Here is a 23974-nt window from a genome sequence, read left to right as displayed (position 1 = left end):
ACTGTTGAGACAAAACAATTTTGCTACAATCAGTATACCATCTGTTAGACCTGGCACCTTGGCGTGAGTCTCCCTTCCATTTTTTGTCGCTGTGCCTCATGTGTTTTTATGGTGTTGGCCGCTCAGAGCACTGTGCCACTGCCAACCAGTGCCACAGTGCAAGTGCTCCCTATGTAAAATGTATATATTGGTTGGATTCCATAATTGGCTCATTTGGTTTACTATCAGACCCCAGTAAAGTGCACCAGGAGTTCCAGGGCGTTTAAATACAAATACCGCTGGTGGGCTTGCAGCACTGGTTGTGCCACCCACAGACGCCGCCTGGTAAAATATGTCTAGGTCTGCCATTGCTGAACCTGCGTGCAGTCTGGTACTGACATGCTGACTGGGCAAGTGCACACACTTGCCATTCCCTAAACCTTCCCTTAACCTCATATTAGTCACCCCTATGGTAGGCCCAAGGGCAGGGTACATTGTAAGAATAAGGTAGGACAAGCCCTGTGTGTGTGGCATGTCCTAATAGTGAATTACAGCCATTTTCGTTTTTCACTATTGTAAGGCTACCCTGTTCTCATAGGCCAGAATGGGCTGTTAAGATTGTTACATCCCAGGGAACATGGTAGAAACTAGAGTTTAGTATGCCTGAACTCAGAATAATAAGGTACATCTTTTAGTAAGGTTTATTTTAATATTCTGCGTTTGCAAATGCCACTTTTAGAAAGTTGGCCTTTGCTTGCCTAACCATTTCAGCCCGCCTCTGCGTGATGTGTATCTGCTGTCTGGCTTGTGTGAGTGACAGGGATGGGGAAACCCAGATGGGCAGGGCTAGGTAGCCTGGTGGTGAATAGAAAGATTGACAGGTAGATGGGTGGGAGGAGTACACCTGGACTCTGAATAGGACTGTGCTCTGCCACCACAATGCCGGCTCCGCCCCTTGTGGAGCGTCTGATGACTCTGCCCTGCACTCTGCAAGAAGAAGCCTGCATCGCGTCAACAAAGTGCTCCAGAACTGGACTGAACTAGGCAAGGGCCCCCCTGGCCTGTAAGAACAAAAGAAATGGTGTATAAAAGAAGGAGCCTTGCTCCTAAGAAATCAGATCCACTTTGAACCAAGAAGAATCTCTGCCTGAGGAGGAGGCGCCAGGAAAGCTGTACCGAGGAAGACTGTCCATATCCTGGGGGACTGGCCTGCAGTGGTCACCTTGCTGCCAAAGGAGAGAAGAAGAACCGTTTACTAAAGATTTGCTCCATTTTTATTTCAAAAACCTTGTGCTTTCAAAATCGATCTCCAAGGGCCTGGAAGCGAGCTTGCCCCCTGAACTGAGCCCCAGGACCATTGGGCTCATCCTGACCTTCACCCGCCTACCGCTGGACTGTGGTGTTCCTTCCCTCGCCGGAGCCGTGACTCTAGTGCTCATCAGCCCCTCCTTGGGCCGTGACCGGGCTGCTTGGCCGCCCCTGCCTTGAGAAGAGCCTCGCTCGATCCGAGCCGCTCTCTCTACAACGTGCTGGGCTGCCCCCGTCACCTCGCCCGCTGGAGGCCCGCTGCGCACCTTCACCCCTCCCGCCGGAATCGGCGCTGTGAGCATCCCAAAAGCCTCGGACGGCCCGGACGTGGAAAACGTACCCGGCTGCCCCGCTCTGCTCACCTGCCCAACCTGAACACACCACTCCCCCTGTAAGCCTGAAGGACCAGATCCCCCCATAAAGCTTGGGAGCCCCGGACGCCGCCTCGCCCTTCTGTAGAGCCGCTGGACGCCCCGCACCCGCCTTTACAAAGAAACAAGGTACTGTGTCGCATCGGATCCAGAGTCCGCAACGTTTGTTTTCCCTGTCGTCCTACGCGTTACACCAGCGCGTCGAGACCCACAGTTCACCTTGTTGCCCGCACTAAAAGAACTTTCCGCAATACTAAGATATCGTGGCCCAACCTTTCAAACGTTACTGGGTCTTGTATTAAGTCTGCATAAAAGATAGAGATAAAAGCCTTATTTTTATATAAAAACCTGCCTGGTGTCCGTTTGTGGTGCATGCCATGTATTTGCTGTGTGTATAATTACAAATGCTTAACTGTGTACGCCCGGAAGTTTAGCCTTGATTGCTCGCGCCATGCACCTAGAGGGTGAGCAGGGGCTATTCTAAAGAGCCATCCTTCGCCCTGACTAGAAGTAAAGGGTCCCTGCTTGTCGCTGGTACTTACTTGCGCCAACCAGAGCCCCCTCATTTCTAACACCATCGACTTGAAAGTTCTCTCCAACTGCAACACAAGCGATGTGATCTATGGCATCCTGTGCCCTTGTGATAAACTATATATTGAACAAACAAGACAAAAAGTCAAAACAAGGATACTGCAACATTTTAGTAGGACAAGATGCGGAACAGTAGGTGCACCCCTAGTCGAACATTTCACCACCAAACTACACAAACCTGAATCGCTGAGATGGCTGGTCCTGGAGAAAGTGACCATGGGTAACAGGGGTGGTGACATCAATTCCATTTTAAACATAATGGAATGTAAACGGATGCATAAATTGGACACTGTGAACAATGGGCTCAATGAACTTGAGGGCACTTATGCCCAAATGTCTATTCTTGCTACTGAGTAGTACTGTTAATGCCCACACCGAGATGCATCTGTCAATATTACGTTTATGTTCACATGATTATCTGGGTGTTATGCCATTTTAAACATCTGCTTAAGAATGTTTTTTGACCATAAGGCACCGTTCTATATGTTAAACAATTGTTTACAAATGTATTTTTTCCATGAGGCTCCTTGCATATATCAACAATCATGAGGGAGTAATCGCCACTCCATAGCCTTTTTAATACTTCTATTTAAGATCAACGCTGGTTATATATCTTTCATTTAGTTTTGGTCTTTGATGAATATCCTATTTTGTGCACGCGTAATGTTCATTCTATAGAAGTTGAGGAGTCACTGGTATACATATCTGCACACATGTGTATAGACATTTGGCATCACCAGATATCCGGTCCTCTTTGATGTGCCTCTGAAATCTACCAACAACCCTTAACCGTACGATGCTCGCAGACCTGGAATCTGTCCGTCATAGCAGTGCTGACTCACACGTCCCCTAACGTGCAGCCATCCATGCCGCTGCACCCGACGTACACGCCTACTTCCGCGTCCATTAAATGTGATCGTAACCACCAGCTCACTCGTTTATCAGTACTGGAACTGGGCAGATGTTACGAAGGTGAGGGTTTCTTTGCCCAGCGATCTGTTTAGTTAAAAGTACATACATGAGATGCACACGCATGGTGTCCTTTATTTATTTTTTAATACCGCACAGCGCACTTAATTAAGTTTTCCGCTGACCCTAGGTGGCCGCCGGATTGTTTGTTTTTGTCCTCATCCCCCTACTGGGAGTTTGCTGTCTCGGATGAGCGCCGCTGACAATCAACAGTGTTTGTTTTGTGCATTTACATTTGATCCCTCAATGATGTTTCAAACACATCTTTTGACGTGTTTAGCAATCTGTTTTACATGCTGCCATGACAGCGGACTTTCGACGGCTGCCTGAGTGTCCCCCTTGTCTCATCTCCCTACTGGGATATATGACCAACTTGAAGTCTCATCTTTATCATATTAGTCATGTTTTCAAATATGTGTTGAGTACCACACCCACATATTTGACAATACCCGATGCTACCCAATTTGTCCTTCATTCTTTTATATTCATCTGTAATTTGCCATCGATCTTTTGACCTGCTATATTTTATCACGTACGCGCACGGACGGCCGAACCCTCACCCTTCCTCTCTTTCGAGTAAGTGTCATTTCACACAGGGTATGTACACAGCCAATTGCCTCGATTTGTCTTCTTTCGCAATTATTATATAGGTGTTTTCTCTGCATATAGGAGTTCTGGTGAGCCACACTTTCATACGAATTCCCAGCTGAAAGGAATACGCTGGATGTCCAATTAGGTAATCACCTTCTATATTCCTTTCGCATTCACTACTGTTTGACAAAAATGTCATTATCCTAACACACCGTATCCCATTGCCTCTAGGTGCTCTATCATAGTCCTGATGAAGACCCCACCCTAAGGCTGGACTCACCTAGTTAATTTTATAGGGTTCAAAACATCGACAACATCCTGATTACAAGCGAGGACAACTGTAATTTACTGACTGTGTTCATACGCAACTATGTAATATATTCGGAACAACTGACCTTTGTTAAGGCCGGATCAGTATCACCATGCAAATGTGATGGATACATGTCACACCACCCTGTCCATGTCCACTACCCTCACGTCTTCACATTGCTCACTAGCACTCCTCGTTTCCCGTTACCCAACGCTGAGCACCATTTAGTGTAAATATTTGTACCACCATAGGAGTTTTGAGCAAATGTGTTGCCAAAAATTCAAATACTAACTGCATAGCAAATAAATTGCATTACTTACATATTGGACTTTAAAACTCGGTACTGTGGATGTGAATTATTCTTTGTCTTCTAATTGTTGTCTACTACTTGACCATTTCGTTATTGTACTGTACTATTAACCCTGGTCTGGTAGTCCTTCGGGTATCCCAATTGATACACAACACTATGTAACGAACAAGGCAGAGGATATACATGACCTTTTGGTATCCTTATTCAAGGAGCTGTACACGGAAGAAGTCCACCCTGATCCTGAGACTCTTAGAGCTTGGCTGGAATGTGTCAGGCTCTGGAGGCTTACAAGGGAAGGTAGAGAACATATGGATACCTCGATAACCGAGGAAGAAATTAGGTCTCACCTCTAACGTGTGAAGAGAGGAAAGGCAGCCGGCCCAGATGCAATACCTTCAGAGCTTTATAAGACCTTAATGAACAAAATATTTCCGGAATGGGAGACTTTATTTAACTCAATTTATTTACTGGAAGGACGGATCCCAAATTCATGGAAAAAGGCCACAAATGTCTTAGTTTTAAAGGCAGCTAAGGACCCTTGGAAGCCTGGTTCTTATCGCCCAATCTCCCTTCTAAATGCAGATTATGAAATCTTAATGAGCTTTTTGGCAGGGAGATTAGCTAAATTAGCCCCCCTATTGCTACACCCGGATCAGAAAGGGTTTATTCCAGAGAAGCACATTCAAGAACTCACACAGCAACATATAGGAACTATCGATCTTGCCACTGTACCCTCGATTCCCTTTGCTGTGGTTACAAAATGATGCGACTAAGACTTTTGATCGAGTTTGTTGGGCATATCTATGGATGGTATTGGAGGTTATGAGTATCAGTCAGGGTCTTATTTCTACACTACGAGCAGTATACGAAAATTAATCTCCTCCTCAATGGGGCATTGACCGGGAGTTTTAGCATTCAAATGGGTACAAGGTAGGATTATCCCCGTCACCCCTTTTGTTTGATATATACAAAGAGCCATTAGCAAAATTACTAAGGGAAGATAAGCTTGTTATCCCTTTTTACTCGCCCCCTTTAAGCAATAAGATCAAGCTGTCAGCCCTGTTAATTTATATATCTGATCCTGCCGAGACCCTACCTAGGGTGGAGAGGCTGGTTGCCGAGTTTGATGTCTTTTCAGGGTATGCAGTGAATAATTCCAAGACGGAAATAATGTATTGAAACCTAGATGGGTGGAGGAGGTAAGCATCAGCAGAGTTAAAATATCTTGGGATAACCCTAGTCAACTCTGTGGAGCAAATCCCAGCCCATAATTTGATGAAAGTGGCCAAGTAGGTGGATAATATGGTGTTAAAATAGAAGAACTTGCCAATGACAATTTATGGAGGAGTGAACCTTATTAGGATGTCGATTTTACCCAAATTCATGTTTCTATTGAATTGCATCCCCCTCACTTTCCCAAAATCAATTATCAACAAGATTCAGGGGAAAATATCTAGTTTGATATGGGCCTCCCGCGAGTCAAGTCTGGTATGGAAGAAGATGAGGTGCAGGTTTGTGAAAGGAGGCTTGTCTCTACCAGACCTGAACCTTCATTGTATAGCATTTTAGTTTCAAATCTTACAGATACTATCCGGAAAACCAGACAGCTCTATGTGGGGGAAGCTCAATGGGGAAACGGTGTGGGAGTTCGGTGAGGGCGGTTTCTTGTACAGGTTTGGAGCCCCTAAATTTCTCAAGAAGGCTCGGTTAAAGGTAATAATCTCAGCATTGAACCTCTTGTATAAGGTGAGGAAGACACACAATATAGGGTATTATTTTAATTGTGCCTCCATTTGGGATTCTCCGGACACCCCAGAATGTATGAAGGATGCACTGAGTCTTCCATTAAGGCGGACAGGGGTAGAGTCTTGGGGAGACTTGATGACAGAGAAAGGGATATTTCCATGGGAGGCTTTGAAAGCTGTAACCCAAGGCACCCTCGACAGGTTTAAATATGTGCAGCTTTCCTCCTGGTTTGCAACTTCGAACTCTGAAGTAGGAGGGGACTGGGAATTCGGATCCTCTCTACAGGATGGGAGACCTAAAAGGAAGGAAGTTATCCTCTGGTATTGGGTGCTCCTGGACGCTGAGGATAAAAATCTGTTGGCACCATATGCAATCTGAGAGGATATTTTTCAGAGGGTGGAAATACAATCGATATGGAATGATTCCCTGAAATTGCTATACTCGATCATCAAGCCTGTAAACTTAAAGCAAAATCACTTTTTTTTGTTTTATTTGTTTATTTATTGACATTTCATACTGAGCAATAACAACAGAACAATAGTAGCATACACAATATAACCACATTATGGACCCTTTGGTATAGAGACTATAGGACCATTAAGCATACCAAATGTCATGCAAAGGAAAAATAAAAGATCATACATTGGAGGGTCACACACCTTTAACAATTGTGACATAGGAATTGCCATGTGGTACGTGTAGTACAGATAATCCACTAGTGTTATGTCGCAGATTTGAACAATGGGAGTAGGGTTCAACAGAATGAGGACAAAGTAACTTAAAAGAGAGGAGGGTATAAGGGATAACCACAAATGAGCTAGCTAGCTGACCAAGTAAGGTAGAAATCTGCCCTAGATACATTACCGAGGACATACATACTGAGAAGTGTTCCCAAATTGTGATGTTGGAACTGCCTAGTCTCCTGCCCTCCCATGAGAGCCTCCAGAGGCTGCATCCAGTTTCTGCAGATCGGCTACAATAGCCCCCCAACTATTGGCTAGGGGAAATTTGCGGAGCCCCAGGAGGTCCTTCCTGTCCAGGGCTACCCCTTCCGCCTTGGCCCAGTTAAGTAAGGAGAGGCGCCAAGCTACCACATGTGTGGCTACCGGCGCTTTCTTCCGCTTAGTGAGTAGGCGTATAGCGGTAACTAGGCCTAAGTCTAGTAATCGGGAAAAGACCCTATTCTTCCTGCCCCTCCTAAAGAGGTTTAAGCTATAGACCTCCCATTGGAAAGGGATGCTGCGTTCAGTGCAATGGGCCCGGTTGGCCGCCACATCAGTCCAGTACTCTCCCAGGGCAGGGCAATGCCATAGCATATGCAGTAGTCCATCATTGGGTAAGTGACATCCAGGGCAGGCTGAGTCAGTGCAGTGAAAGTACTTATTAATCTGGGCTGGGGTGAGGGCTGCTCAGTGTAGGATAAAAAACTCAATTTCGCGAAAATGCTGTTTGTGAGGGACTTTGTTTGGCCCTTCAACATGGCCATCCATCCGTATCAGAGGGGGCTCCACCCAGATCATCCTCCCTGTGCTGTTTTAAGGCGGCTAGCGAGACTGCCGCATGCTGACGGAGGGATGATGCGAACCATCAGATTAGGTGACCCTCTTCACCCATGATGTGCAAGTATTGAATCGTGTGGTGTGTAGGAGGTTCCGCAGTCAGATTGCACCATCTGGATGAGAGTGTGGCTTTGAGTGCGCGGTGTAATAAGAAGTTCCCAGGCTGGAGACCATCCTCCGATATGAGCTCAGTGTATGGGATAAGGGTACCATTACCTGCTGTGTTCTAATTGCATAGTTCTGCTGCCATTCTGGTCAGTCATCCTCTGGGCATTACTAACAGGGAGATAGAAGGGACATATGGCATGATATCACGGATGATAAATAGGCTTCTACGGTAGCATTTGTAGGCTACTGTGAGTAGCAAGGAATCCATGCATCTGGGTTTCGCACATGGATTGAACAGGTGAACCAGAGTGTGATGCGGTGTGGGAGATTGTCTAAAGCCAAATCACTTTTTTACTAGGCTCCATTGGACTCCCAAAAAAGTTGCAAGTTTATAACTCACCCATGTCCAAGGTGTAGAAGATGCGGCTTCATGAAAGCAGGTGAGGAACATATCTTTTTCACCTGTCCTGGTATAAAGACATTTTGGGCAAACATTGAGTCCATCTTTAAAGACCTCCTGCGTGTCACCATCGTATTAAACCCCGTAATGGTTTTATTGGGCATGGATAACGCCACACATAGTACACTGAGTAGCGATCAATTTAGCCTTGTTTTCCACTTGATATTACTAGCAAGAAGGGAGATCTGTAAACACAGGATTGACCCTGCATCGCTGAGTGTAATAGATTGGATTAAGGCAACCAAATGGACTTTTCATATGGGTATGGAAAGTTCTCCGGGAAGGAAGTTGACAGTGTGGGTTGACTTCATGAGATGAGCTGGACTAGAGCGAACTACTGCTAAACCCACATAAGATCCAATGATTACACCGTGGTACTACTTAGGATTCCTGCCTGGTCGGCCAGCTCTAGTGGGGTGGAAATAACGTGAATGCAAAAGACAGAGTGATGGTTAGAGCCAGGGTTGGTGGTCTACGTATTGCAGACTCAATGGAGATCTGAGGACAAAAAGAAAAAAACAATAAAAAGACTTCTTTGATAAAAAATAAGTTGTAACGTGTGAGCCCAACCCTAGATGGCAGGAGTGTGCACAGCATGTGAATCTGCACTACTACAGACTACAAATAGCTGCTTACAGGGTAAGTAACATACCCCTTATGGATTTTTTGTAGTTAAACATAATGGAGGACAGGAAAGACAGGTGATTAAAAGTTCATTCTATTATTGGACTGTTGTACCTGCAAGTATCGACTGTTATTCCTTTTGGGGCATGCTGCACTATACCACAACCTTGAAATAAGTAGTATACCATGTACATATCAGCTTTATTGTATTAACTTTATATTTGACTTCTAAAATATCAGCTGCAGAGTCTTCAACTGATCCAAAACATGGCTGCAAGACACTTGCAAGGTTTCCCCAGTAAGTCCGATTTCACAAAACCTTAACCAACTGCACTGGCTGTCAGTTAATATTTGTATTAGGTTCAAAATATCTCTGCATTCGCCATAACATAATGTGTGGCCAAAGTCCTGAATTAATTCTCAATGTAATTACAGTTCATAAAGCAACTCATATATTTTCACAGCAGCCACATATCTTCTTGTTCCCCCTAGGGTTTTCAAGTGCAGAACTCGTGGACGACAATTCTCTTGTGGGGACGCTATTTATTGCCGGGAACACTCTGCCTTTGTTTCCATGCTTCACTTCTAACCACTAATTTTAGAAAATCGCTTAAAACCTTTCTCTTTGTAAACTAATACTTAATTACTGCTGTATTTAGCGCCAGCCTTTGGGTAGTTATGTGCTTTACTAAACCCGTCTTGATATCCTCTTATATCATGTAATGTTTTTTTTCATCTGATTATGTTTTTTCCTCCGAAAAATGATTTTCTTAATGCCAAGAAGTACGTTGAGTTGTTCATGGTGGCTGATACGTCCATTGTAAGTATCCAGATGTATATTATGAAAGTAACACATCGGTAACGCAGTAAGTGTGATTCGATTGTCATTTGGGGACTGTGTTGCATTCCGATTCTGCCTTCCATAAATGTCCTCGCCCAAGGTGGGAAAAAGTTGCTTAGCAAGCAGGACTCAAAATATAATATTGTGTTATGTCTATGTTATGGAAAAGCCACTGCAGATAAATGCAAAATAAAAGCATAAATGTTGTGAATATGTCTGTGTATTTATATAGAATGATTTTTCACTGGAAAAACACAGTAAAAAAGTGAGCTCTGTTTGAGTTAAATGCTCAAAACAGCTTAAATTCTCCAGTTACCTTTAGCAATGCCAACACTGTTGACAGCCGTATTTTTATCGAGTTACCTGTTTTTTGTATCTGTGCTGTTGACAAATATCTGTTTTTTTAATGTCTTGTGCTGTGAATATGTAGTGTGTTCTGTGTGTTTCTAAACATAACTGTTGAATTTCGGTTATTTTGCGCATTTGAGATGCAAAGATAACTCACTTTTCAACTGCGTTTTTCTCAAAAGAAATTCTTGTTTCTTGTATGTTTTACATATTTTTGATGCCCACGAGCAGAGCCGGTTGGGTGCATGGCCTGCGGCCAACCCGCCATGGCTGACCAACCCCCTCTTTGAATGGCCTTCAGGCGTGCATTGATTGTGTTAGGTGGAGGCCTTGACTTGTGGCCAGGCGCAGCTTCCAAACTGCAGAGGCAACTGCTATCTAGGGGCTGAGCATTGGACTGGGCTGTGACTATGCTATGCTCCATACCATCTACCTTCCAAGGAAAGCCAGACACTTACTTTTGTGTTTGACTTTGCTTAGATTTTTTTACAGTCTCTGAAACTTGTGAGTTGGGAGCAGCCTGTGAGTCAAGTACAATTGGCCTTTGAATCCAGCACCTAAAATGGCCAATCCCAATCTTGTGAATCGACTCTGACTCTTGAGTCACACTCTAAAAGCTGCAAATTTTACAGGACTACCGTGGATCTTCCACTCATTTGAGTATCCATGACCCCTTCCCTGGGGTTAGCCTTCTTTGTTGTTGGCTATGGCTATGCAAATTTTATTTTCAGTGTGAAATTCATTCATGAGTCAGAGTCAACTCATTGCTTTTAAAGTGCCAAACAAAAAGCACCCCCATTTGACTCAATCACATTGGGTCCTATTCATAAAGGTGAATTTACATGTGGAGATTTACTGCAAATACCTTTACTTTTTTTAGTTACTATTTTTGGCAATTCACCATACAAAAATGTGGACTTACATCTCCCCACCCCCTAGGTGGAGCCTAATTTACAAGTGTAAATTACTACTAACTTTTCACACTTTAGTGCATATCTCCCACTAGGGAGGAGACCTCCCTATGGTAAATATAGGGAAAAGTTCAAAAGTGTATTAAACTAAAAAAAGGGCAAAAATATTCTAATATTATATTTTAATATTGGATAAAATATGTTAAATCTAGAGTGAAATAAAATCAAAAATGCTATAGATTTATTAATTTTAATTTAGTTTTGATTATTTTAAATAAATTAAATATAACTAATGTTTCCTGAGATTTAAATAGCAAAAAATCCCACCTAAATCAGAAACTCTATATTTGTTATCTTGTAAACATTATTTAAAATGTGTATAGAATTAATGTAACTTATTTTAATTATTTTAAAAACAATTAATTACATTACTTTTTAAATTAAACAGATTTTTATTTTTGAAAATGTGAAGCAAGTTAATACATTTTAACATGCGGTCCTATAGGGTGTTATTATAAATCCCCACCTACATTATTTACAATGAGGGTGTTGTAGTATCAGTTGTTGGCCATGTGTGGTGCTGGACTTACTCCAGCTCTGGAATGAAGTGCATTTACTACTGTTTAAGGACCTTTTCGGGTGGTTGTAGTAACTATAGAAGAGCAATTTGTGAATATCATTGGGCTTATTCTTTACTGGATGGGTGAATGTCCCTTCCTAAACCTCTCTGTAGCCTACCCTTAATCCCTTCTTATGCCTCCCGAAAACCCTCCCTATTAGTTGTAAGTTCCCCTATTTTCCATCAATGTCCCTCACACATTTACTACTGATACATTTACCTATGTGTGTGGAGATCTTGTGCAGTAGTGCTAGAAATCTCAGCACTTAAAAGATAGGCGAGATAGAGGTGTTGACCTCCTAATGTAGGTTAGTGAACAGTATTTTGTAGGATGTTAGTAGTATTATTAAACATACTACAAAATGCAGTTGGTGAATAATCCCCACAGTCTTAAAATTAAAAAATGAGACAGGATGGACTCCTGACTTTAATCAGCAAAGATAAACATATGTGTTAACCCTTTAACGGCCACTCTGCCTCGTATTTTAAAGTTAATATCTCAAAATTTACAGGAAACCAAAAAAGCATGCTTTCGGAGTTAAGTTCTAGTCTCATACCAAATTTGTGGAAAATCAATCTTAACCATTAGAGCTATTCTTGAGAGTACAATTTCATACGAGAGCTAAACTCGTAAGTCACGTATTTTCTCACACCTCCTTTAACTTTTTACCATGGATAAATCTTCCTGAAAGTTGCAAAGATTTGCCACTGAGGCTTCTGCGGCATCTCCTCTACAAATTGAGGATGGGGCCACTGTGGTTGCCATTTCTCCAGTGTTGCAGGAAGAGTTTGCAGATACTGGTGGGGTTGAGCATTTGGGTTTTGGGGGGAACGTTGATATTCAACCGTCCCTTACCTACGAATTACTTTCACCTCCTAAAATAGTGACAGAGGCTAGTGCGGCTTTTGCTGTAGTCATTAATAGGGCTGCTGAAATTTTAAATTTTAAGTCTCCTGTGGTAACTCTGTCGTTTGATCACTTGTTGGATTTGCTCCATCAAGGAGGCACTGGGGTTGAGCCTTTGCTTCCTTTCAGAGAGTCACTATATGACATTCTTCTGGGAACACGGGCAAGGCCAACCTCAGGAGTCTCTGTTGAGAGTGCCATTGCACACCGTCATCGACCTGCTCCAGTTTGTCTTTCTCAACACCCTTAAGGTAGAAGGCTCGTTGTGCAGGCAGCATCAGCTTTGCTGAAATTGGACCCTCCTCCATTGCTTCCACCTAGCAAGGATTCTCAGTGGTTGGAGACGTGTGGCCGAAATTTGTTTGCTCGGTCCTAAGATCTTTAAACATATCCAGTGTGTTTGGAAGGGCCTCTTTTGCCCTATGGGATTCTTTCGACCAACTACTTCCTTCTCTTCCTGAAGGACTTAGAGCTAAATTCTTTCAGTTCATGCAGGATGGTCGTGAAATGGCCAAATTCACTATCAGGTCGGCGATGGACACAATGGATTCTGTAGGTAGAGCTATGGCTGAATCAGTAGCTCTGAGGAGGCACACTTGGTTGCGTGAATACAGTTTCCCCGAGAATGTTTGGGAGTGTCTAAAGGACTTACCTTTTGACAGAATCAATTTATTTGATAGCCATACTGATTCCGCGGTCCAGCGCCTCATGGCTGGCAATTTGTGATTGGACAAAGCAATCACAAAGAGATGCTGGACGAAGTGCTGAAACTTTTCAAACACTCACCACAGTCACAGATCTGGGTTAAATCCATCATCGTTCTTTAGCTCACTTCGCCACCTCAGTTCACACCCCGCCATATGCAAATCAGTATTGACCCTGTGCCTCATGGGAACAGTCCAGCCCGAACTGCCAAGCCAGGTCTTCCCCGAACCAGAAACAAGCATCCTGGGACCGGTTTTGGGGTACCACCCCTCTTCAGCCAGGCTAGCTTGAATCCAGTGGCTAAGTGAGCAAGGGACCCACATCTGGGCAATTTGTGATTGGACCTCATCAGGTCTTATTACTTTTATTTTTTCAATTATCTCTGATAAAGCGATAATCTCAAGATATTATACCCCTTTATGGGTATGTGAACTACTCTATGCGGAGTATTGGTGTGCTATTGTATAGCTCTTCAGGAGTACTACCTTTGTAGTGTGTGTCTCTACTATAGGATCTCTCTGTTATACAGCTGTGTCCTACGTGGACTTTGCGTTATGTTATTCTGAGGACTTTTGTAGTGAGGTAAGAGCTCTATTTTCTTCTTGTGATGACCTTTCACAGGGTTCTGTTGCATTTTCACACATCTACGGTTTTTCCAAATCAGTGGCTTTCCTGCAATATGTTTTTGCTTCTTTAGTACTAAGGGGTGGATTATGATGTTGATCAGAAAGGCTCCGAGCGGCATTTGGTTTGTCCGAATCCGATTCGAAATCCGCCATTCCAACCGACTCGGAAACATTTCTGATCGACCAATAATGATGTTAGGTAATGTTCAGTCCTTCCGACTTGGTTCCGACTGGCATTCGGAGAAACCGAGTCGTACCGTTCTATAGACCACGTTTCCGACCGAGCGATTACGATGTCGGATTCAGACAACCGACACGGATCAGCTGTCGGAATCTGACTTTTGGGGGCCATAGCAGGCCCACCTTCACCTGGAGGCCTCCAGTTGTGGCCCGTGGGGGTACCCATGGGTCCCCTCTTTCCAACCATGCACAGTGTGGCAGGCACCATCGGATGCCCGCCACAGGGCGCAAGGTTTTCCGCAACCACCCCTTTTTTCAATGGGAGGCTGAATTGTCTGTCGGAACACAGGCTCCCATTGAGGTCAATATGAGTCTGACCGAGTTTACATTTTGCATTTGCTGGATGTTTTTCTTGTGAGTTCTTCCTTTAGGGTAAAGAACAGTGTCTAGTATAGACATGTTTATTATTCTCAAATACAGGCAATACCTAGCCATGCTTCACGTTGTGGTGTGGTATATTAGCGGCCAAATAATTGCGATTGGTCTAACTTGTCCCAAGGTCATCACAAGTTTGGTGCATTCATCCATCAAGTTTTGTAAACTTGTTTGGGGATGTTCTACATTCCCTATCTTCTGGAGGGTAGTGCTTATGTCTTTCAGAATTTCTCACTTAGGGCCATATGTAGGTAAATTACATTTACCGATTCTTAAATACCGAATTTTACCGATTCGGTATTTATGAATCGGTAAATGTAATGTAGGTAAAAAAATACCGAATCGGTAAGTGTCGGTATTTTAGAATCGGTATTTACCGATTCGGTAATGGCAACTGGCTTCCCATTCATTCCTATGGGCTGAATCGGTAATGGGGGAGGCATCATCATGGGTGGCAGGGTGTCACATTGACACCCTGTTGCACCCCTGATTTATCCATGTGTGCACATGTGGCGCACATACATGCCCTAAGGGCATGTATGTCTGCCACATTGCACACTTCAAAGTGCACAAAAATGCTTTTTTACACCTATTCGTCATTTACCACCAACTTTTAGTTGGTGGTAAATAACGAATCCCCACACCCAAGACACACTCCCCCTACATCTCATTTCAGGATTCGGTATTTACCGAATCGGTAAAATTACCGATTCGGTAATTTTACCGATTCGGTAAATTACCGAATCCTGAAATGATCCCCCTACATAGCAAAAGCCTAAATACCGGTCGGTAACGGTATATTTACCGAAAATCGTCCGTTAACGACCGGTATTGGGCTTCCTACATATGGCCCTAGGTGCGGATTCATGACTGATTTTTCTTGTTTTCAATTATACCTATTGACAGATGGTAATTTTCTTATGCCAAATCACCTACAGTGTTGTGGTGGAGGCGTAGTTCCCCCACCCTTTTTTCTTGGGACAGTGTAATTTGTGCCACATCTCTCATTTCATAGATTGTATATATGATGATATACGGATATACATATTAATATGTGCTTCTGTGTTTATTATATTGTCTTGTATCACAGGGGTCATATGTGCCTGTTGTTGACAGGGGTGTACTTATATTTTGAACTGCACTTTTATGTGTTCCCTTTGTTCTACATCATCTATTTGTTTACATATTTATGTATTTAAATTAAAAAAAGAGATAATCTTTCCTGCGTGCCCTGGCATTTTGAGCTAATTGGGACTCAAAGTTATGTTCCGTCTCTCAGACTTTGATTCTGAAAGTAGGGCAAGTTTTATAGGCCCTGTGTTTTAGCAGTATTCATTGGCCAGTAGATCTCTGAATGGATGGGCCAATAAGAGTATCTGGTGATACATTTCTGTATATGTTTGAGGCATGTGTGCTGTTGATGCACATGCTTTGCTCCTGCCATTTAGTGTTGAGACAGGAGATTTATAAGTTGTTTTTCTTTAAAGGAGTTTATATATATATATATATATATGTAAAACAAAAGGTTGCCCTCTGAGGAAAGGCACACACCCGGGAAGTAAAGTCCTCCTTCGTGAGGACAGCAGCTAAGCCAGCCTCCACCTCCAACCAAGCGCCAAACATGTTTCGGACGTAAGTCCTTGATCACTGGCAATAGAGGACAGACAACAGCAAGTAGTGGAAAGTGCCTCTTTATTTGATAAAGTCCCGCCCCAGTGGGCGTTGAGGTCTCGCTTGTAGGCGTGTGCAGTGTTGCACCCTGGTTATCGTAGTTCCACTGTAAATTTATCCATGTTGGTGCTCCTGGACGCCCTCCATTAAAACAATATTCACCCCAGTGGGTTTGGTAAAAGAAAAAGGCTGCCTCCTCTGCCATTAGCAAAAGTCACTCACATTTGGGTACAACCCGTTCCAGTCAGGTCTCTGAATCAGCAACCCTGGATCCGCTGTATTTGCGGCGGGGCCCTTCCGCGACCGAGCAGGCCGCTTAAACATGTAAAACGAAAGGTTGCCCTCTGAGGAAAGGCACACACCCGGGAAGTAAAGTCCTCCTTCGTGAGGACAGCAGCTAAGCCAGCCTCCACCTCCAACCAAGCGCCAAACATGTTTCGGACGTAAGTCCTTGATCACTGGCAATAGAGGACAGACAACAGCAAGTAGTGGAAAGTGCCTCTTTATTTGATAAAGTCCCGCCCCAGTGGGCGTTGAGGTCTCGCTTGTAGGCGTGTGCAGTGTTGCACCCTGGTTATCGTAGTTCCACTGTAAATTTATCCATGTTGGTGCTCCTGGACGCCCTCCATTAAAACAATATTCACCCCAGTGGGTTTGGTAAAAGAAAAAGGCTGCCTCCTCTGCCATTAGCAAAAGTCACTCACATTTGGGTACAACCCGTTCCAGTCAGGTCTCTGAATCAGCAACCCTGGATCCGCTGTATTTGCGGCGGGGCCCTTCCGCGACCGAGCAGGCCGCTTAAACATGTAAAACGAAAGGTTGCCCTCTGAGGAAAGGCACACACCCGGGAAGTAAAGTCCTCCTTCGTGAGGACAGCAGCTAAGCCAGCCTCCACCTCCAACCAAGCGCCAAACATGTTTCGGACGTAAGTCCTTGATCACTGGCAATAGAGGACAGACAACAGCAAGTAGTGGAAAGTGCCTCTTTATTTGATAAAGTCCCGCCCCAGTGGGCGTTGAGATCTCGCTTGTAGGCGTGTGCAATGTTGCACCCTGGTTATCGTAGTTCCACTGTAAATTTATCCATGTTGGTGCTCCTGGACGCCCTCCATTAAAACAATATTCACCCCAGTGGGTTTGGTAAAAGAAAAAGGCTGCCTCCTCTGCCATTAGCAAAAGTCACTCACATTTGGGTACAACCCGTTCCAGTCAGGTCTCTGAATCAGCAACCCTGGATCCGCTGTATTTGCGGCGGGGCCCTTCCGCGACCGAGCAGGCCGCTTAAACATGTAAAACGAAAGGTTGCCCTCTGAGGAAAGGCACACACCCGGGAAGTAAAGTCCTCCTTCGTGAGGACAGCAGCTAAGCCAGCCTCCACCTCCAACCAAGCGCCAAACATGTTTCGGACGTAAGTCCTTGATCACTGGCAATAGAGGACAGACAACAGCAAGTAGTGGAAGTGCCTCTTTATTTGATAAAGTCCCGCCCCAGTGGGCGTTGAGGTCTCGCTTGTAGGCGTGTGCAGTGTTGCACCCTGGTTATCGTAGTTCCACTGTAAATTTATCCATGTTGGTGCTCCTGGACGCCCTCCATTAAAACAATATTCACCCCAGTGGGTTTGGTAAAAGAAAAAGGCTGCCTCCTCTGCCATTAGCAAAAGTCACTCACATTTGGGTACAACCCGTTCCAGTCAGGTCTCTGAATCAGCAACCCTGGATCCGCTGTATTTGCGGCGGGGCCCTTCCGCGACCGAGCAGGCCGCTTAAACATGTAAAACGAAAGGTTGCCCTCTGAGGAAAGGCACACACCCGGGAAGTAAAGTCCTCCTTCGTGAGGACAGCAGCTAAGCCAGCCTCCACCTCCAACCAAGCGCCAAACATGTTTCGGACGTAAGTCCTTGATCACTGGCAATAGAGGACAGACAACAGCAAGTAGTGGAAAGTGCCTCTTTATTTGATAAAGTCCCGCCCCAGTGGGCGTTGAGGTCTCGCTTGTAGGCGTGTGCAGTGTTGCACCCTGGTTATCGTAGTTCCACTGTAAATTTATCCATGTTGGTGCTCCTGGACGCCCTCCATTAAAACAATATTCACCCCAGTGGGTTTGGTAAAAGAAAAAGGCTGCCTCCTCTGCCATTAGCAAAAGTCACTCACATTTGGGTACAACCCGTTCCAGTCAGGTCTCTGAATCAGCAACCCTGGATCCGCTGTATTTGCGGCGGGGCCCTTCCGCGACCGAGCAGGCCGCTTAAACATGTAAAACGAAAGGTTGCCCTCTGAGGAAAGGCACACACCCGGGAAGTAAAGTCCTCCTTCGTGAGGACAGCAGCTAAGCCAGCCTCCACCTCCAACCAAGCGCCAAACATGTTTCGGACGTAAGTCCTTGATCACTGGCAATAGAGGACAGACAACAGCAAGTAGTGGAAAGTGCCTCTTTATTTGATAAATTCCCGCCCCAGTGGGCGTTGAGGTCTCGCTTGTAGGCGTGTGCAGTGTTGCACCCTGGTTATCGTAGTTCCACTGTAAATTTATCCATGTTGGTGCTCCTGGACGCCCTCCATTAAAACAATATTCACCCCAGTGGGTTTGGTAAAAGAAAAAGGCTGCCTCCTCTGCCATTAGCAAAAGTCACTCACATTTGGGTACAACCCGTTCCAGTCAGGTCTCTGAATCAGCAACCCTGGATCCGCTGTATTTGCGGCGGGGCCCTTCCGCGACCGAGCAGGCCGCTTAAACATGTAAAACGAAAGGTTGCCCTCTGAGGAAAGGCACACACCCGGGAAGTAAAGTCCTCCTTCGTGAGGACAGCAGCTAAGCCAGCCTCCACCTCCAACCAAGCGCCAAACATGTTTCGGACGTAAGTCCTTGATCACTGGCAATAGAGGACAGACAACAGCAAGTAGTGGAAAGTGCCTCTTTATTTGATAAAGTCCCGCCCCAGTGGGCGTTGAGGTCTCGCTTGTAGGCGTGTGCAGTGTTGCACCCTGGTTATCGTAGTTCCACTGTAAATTTATCCATGTTGGTGCTCCTGGACGCCCTCCATTAAAACAATATTCACCCCAGTGGGTTTGGTAAAAGAAAAAGGCTGCCTCCTCTGCCATTAGCAAAAGTCACTCACATTTGGGTACCACCCGTTCCAGTCAGGTCTCTGAATCAGCAACCCTGGATCCGCTGTATTTGCGGCGGGGCCCTTCCGCGACCGAGCAGGCCGCTTAAACATGTAAAACGAAAGGTTGCCCTCTGAGGAAAGGCACACACCCGGGAAGTAAAGTCCTCCTTCGTGAGGACAGCAGCTAAGCCAGCCTCCACCTCCAACCAAGCGCCAAACATGTTTCGGACGTAAGTCCTTGATCACTGGCAATAGAGGACAGACAACAGCAAGTAGTGGAAAGTGCCTCTTTATTTGATAAAGTCCCGCCCCAGTGGGCGTTGAGGTCTCGCTTGTAGGCGTGTGCAGTGTTGCACCCTGGTTATCGTAGTTCCACTGTAAATTTATCCATGTTGGTGCTCCTGGACGCCCTCCATTAAAACAATATTCACCCCAGTGGGTTTGGTAAAAGAAAAAGGCTGCCTCCTCTGCCATTAGCAAAAGTCACTCACATTTGGGTACAACCCGTTCCAGTCAGGTCTCTGAATCAGCAACCCTGGATATATATATATATATATATATATATATATGTCCCCAAATCCTTACGGATAAATGGAAAACGCACTCACAGGATTGTAATTTCCCAAATTCTTTTAATATTTCCAGGTTGAAGACACAACCAACGCGTTTCGTTATCCCTGATACCGTGATGAAGTTATCAGGGATAACGAAACACATGGGTTGTGTCTTCAACCTGGAAATATTAAAAGAATTTGGGAAATTACAATCCTGTGAGTGCGTTTTCCATTTATCCGTAAGGATTTGGGGACTTAAATTTGTAGAGTGGCTCTGCTAAGTATTTCGCACCGGAAGGAGAAGCGCCATGGGTCTGTGTGACGATTGAGCCAACGAAATGTGGATATATATATATATATATATATATATATATATATATATATATATATTATATATATTTTAGCGCTTCCCAAACTTCGTCATCACTTGAAACAAAAGTATAGCACTCCCGGGGGGTCGTATCAGTTTGTCTTTATTCAGCAAACAAAACAGACGCGTTTCGGAGATTCCTTCGTCAGTGTCTAGTTTCGAACGCCGCGAGGAAGCATTTAAATTCATTTACGTCACTCATACAACAACACAAATGACGGTGTATCGAGCTTGCTTTTGCATTTTACATAGTGGCCATCTTGGAACAGTAAACTTTTCATGTTACATTACTCACCAACAGAATAAAAATTAAATTCATTACGATGCTGGATATAATTTCAGGAACTTTTACATATAATAAACAACATATACATATATATTGGATATACTATGTAAGTCTTGTACCCTTTCAACATTGCACCGTGTATCTGTGCATCTGAAATGCTAATCATAACTCTGTGCTCAAGAGCACGAGTATCCGTATCAAATCTGATAACTTTAGAGGCAAAGCATCCTTCTCTCATTGAGGCATAAACAACTATCAGGTTCTCGCTCTCATATCTGGTCGTGTATCGGCACTACCTTTCTTGGATCATACCATGTGTTGGCCCCATTATCTGATACTGTGATGTTAAAATGATTGTTTTTAGGTACATATCGCCGTCAATCGGCGAAACCGAAAGCTATTCAATTATACTCCTTATGTTAAAACCAGCAAAAGCAAATGTAAAAGTGCAAGTGGCAAAGCTATATACAGTGAACAGTGTGGGATTCAGGAATAATCACTATAGGAGTGCGGATTCACTGTGCCATAATTATCTACCTAGATGGACTACTAGTTCTTCTCCACTGTTAAGTCCATGTGGCACCTTGGTGTGTAGATCAATTATATAGCGGGATTCTAGTCTCCGCAGCCTCTGTACTCTGTCTCCACCCCTTAGAATCATGAGTACATGGTCCAGACCGAAATATAGCAGCAGCTCCCTGTTGCTATGATGTTTCAGGGCGAAATGCCTGGCCACTGGGTAGTTAACATCCTTATTAGCGATAGCACGTTGATGTTCAAGGATGCACATTTTAACATTGTAAATCGTACTCCTATATACCTAAGCCCACAGGGGCATGTCAGACAGTAAACAACATGAGTGTTTGAGCATGTGATGAATTTCTCTATCACTCTGGGTTTCTGTAGTACTTGGATGTTGTAATTAAGGACTCTTTTGCTATTGGCACAGGCCCTACATTTTCCACTGGGAAAGAAACCTTTCATTTCTTTGAGTGCACCTATTTTCTGGGTGATGGGCAACAAATGACTCTGGACCAATTTATCTTTGAGTGATCATGATTTGCGAAATGTAATCAGTGGCACTGGTGGAATATCTTTGCCTATCACATCAGTCTGGAGGATATGCCAGTTTCTTTTTAGCATCCTCCTGGTAGCGTGATATATATATGCATTCTTTGTGGCATTGACTGCTTGTGGATGTTACAATTTGTCCACACTAAATTAATCATGACAAGGGGGTTCGTTCATCTTCCCTTCGGGAAATGGGTTCTGCGGGTTTTATTAGGATTCCAGGACGACAGCTCTACTTATGATTCTTTATTGTTAGAAACAATATAGATTTTATGACTTCTCTCATGCATTTGACCCCTTTTGGTCATCCAGTCTTCTTTCCCCTTTTTTAAGGGTAAAGGGTTCATGTCTGTCTTCTGGCAGGAGATTTTTTAAGTTTTATATTTATAATGCTCTATGAAAGAGGTCATAGTTACACTTAAGAGCCAAGATCTTGTTTTACTAATCCCACCTACACTTGGTCAGTCATCAGTTGACAGGCTAGTTCTCTTTTAAAACTTTTGTGGGATTAGTTCGCAGACCCTCCTCCAGTGGGGTATAGCTATGGTATTTAATTCTAAGTTAAGGAATCTGCCGCAAGATGTCTCTATCAGATGGAAAAATGACTTACCTTCGGTAACGCTATATCTGGTAGAGACACAACCTTGCGGCAGATTCCTTAACGCCCCACCCATCCTCCCTGCTCTGAGAAGGTCTTTTGAGGGAGGGGTTATACCCTTTCAATGCTGGCTCCTGTAATCCTTTAGCACCTTAGTTTTTTACACCAGTGAGCAGTTTTAATCTCTTTCTTCATCCTACAAAGGTTTTCTTGGTAGCATTTCACCTTGACACTGGTACTGTCGATAGATCATGTAATGGTGTGAATTAACAAACAGTTTAGTGTTGTTGCAGGCTCTGTTAACATATTACCATACCATTCATTACCATCAATGATTGATTCATAGATGGTATGGTCTCTCCCCTTATATGGGTTATTCATTAGGGCGCATACATTCTTGTAGCCCTGTGTTCAATTTTGCTTTATTGGGTATTTTCTTCTAAAATCAATGTCTAGGATGTTCATACCATCTGTTTATTTTTATTGTTGTTTCAAAGTTTTTTAAATCTTTTCTAGCACACTGTTTCTACATCCAGTTTTAGTAGTGGCTCCGTGTTCTTGCATGGAATAGTTTCACCACAGAAAACTGACATCCGCTCTCAGAAGGGAATCAATATTTTTTTTTTTACAGAGTTTTATATAGCGCGAACTTGACCCGAATCGGGTATCAGACCGCTTTACCTAGCACCAGTTGCATTACATGAGGACAGATTCATTGTTAGGCACTGTGGCTCCACTGACATCATATCTGTAGACAAAATCAGTACGGAGCCGTACAAAGTCGTCCCCCGGTGTGCAGAGGTACTGCTGAAAAATCAACGGATCCAGACTGTTGCCTGGGGGAAATTCTAAGTTAAGGAATCTGAGGTTAGGTTGTGTCTCTACCAGATATAGCGTTACCAAAGGTAAGTAACTTTTCATTTAATAATCTTCTTGTACATTGATTCTAAAGTTAGGTTTCCAAATGAGTATTTGATTCAGAAATTTAGTTGCATCCTTTTGTCTTTAAAGAAGGTTATGTCAGTTCAGATGGATTCACTGATGTCCTTCAATATGCCTAATATGCCATGAGAGATGTATTATGTGAGGTCGTAAACAGTGCATGGCTGGGGGCACAAATTATGTTTAGCTCATTAAACTTTAACTGGTGAATTTATTTAAAAAAATATTTGTACTTTATTTCAATATTTAACAATAATATCAGATAAATTCTTGTTGTTTTAGTGAAAAATAAATAAAAATATATATGTTATAGTTAGGTGGCAATGTTATTGACAAGGTAACATTTTAAACTCAAAATCCACTGAAATTTACCAGTTATAGTTATCTCAGGTAACTAAAACGCAAGCCCTAAAGTAACTATAACTAGCGCCCTCACCATACATCATTAGGTATGTTATCAATGCAGTCATTGAACATATCATGAGTGATGTAATATGAGAGGACGTAAACAATGCCCCTAACCCTCCCCCTTATGCTTTATTTTTACTGTAAACTAAGGACTCAGTGACTGAGTCCTATGATGGTGGGCGTAACAATTCTCCTCATGTTGCGGCCAGTCAACCACAGTCCTTGGTTCTGTGGGACAGATCACATTCCTGCAAGTCCAGCCAATCGGAAAGCTTCATTTGTCATTTTGTCCCACATAATTCCTTGTGACTCCCTCAGAACAGCTGAACAGATTACATTAAATCACAGGAAGTACACTTTTTGAGTTAAGGGCTAGACTTCCACTAAATCTGGTTTAATTAAAATCTCTATCGAAAGTGCATTGAGAAATTGCATTTTAGGATCGGTCCCCCTTTCTTTTGGCCCCCCCTTG

General features: G+C 43.7%; 1 protein-coding gene across 1 annotated transcript in view; it reads left to right on the top strand.

Annotated features, from left to right (window-relative positions):
• The window catches only part of LOC146784501 (zinc metalloproteinase-disintegrin-like VLAIP-B), a 3966015-nt gene that overhangs the window by 1024155 nt on the left and 2917886 nt on the right, over positions 1-23974 (top strand). The window contains exon 7 of the mRNA XM_085632966.1: positions 9683-9746. Coding sequence (XP_085489092.1) covers positions 9683-9746 — 64 coding nt within the window. The remainder of the gene's footprint in view (positions 1-9682; positions 9747-23974) is intronic.

The sequence above is a fragment of the Triturus cristatus genome, chromosome 11 (genome assembly GCF_964204655.1).
Source record: "Triturus cristatus chromosome 11, aTriCri1.1, whole genome shotgun sequence".
Lineage (NCBI taxonomy): Eukaryota > Metazoa > Chordata > Amphibia > Caudata > Salamandridae > Triturus > Triturus cristatus.
Note: the sequence above shows the minus strand (reverse complement) of the source record. Positions and strands in the feature narration are given on the sequence as shown.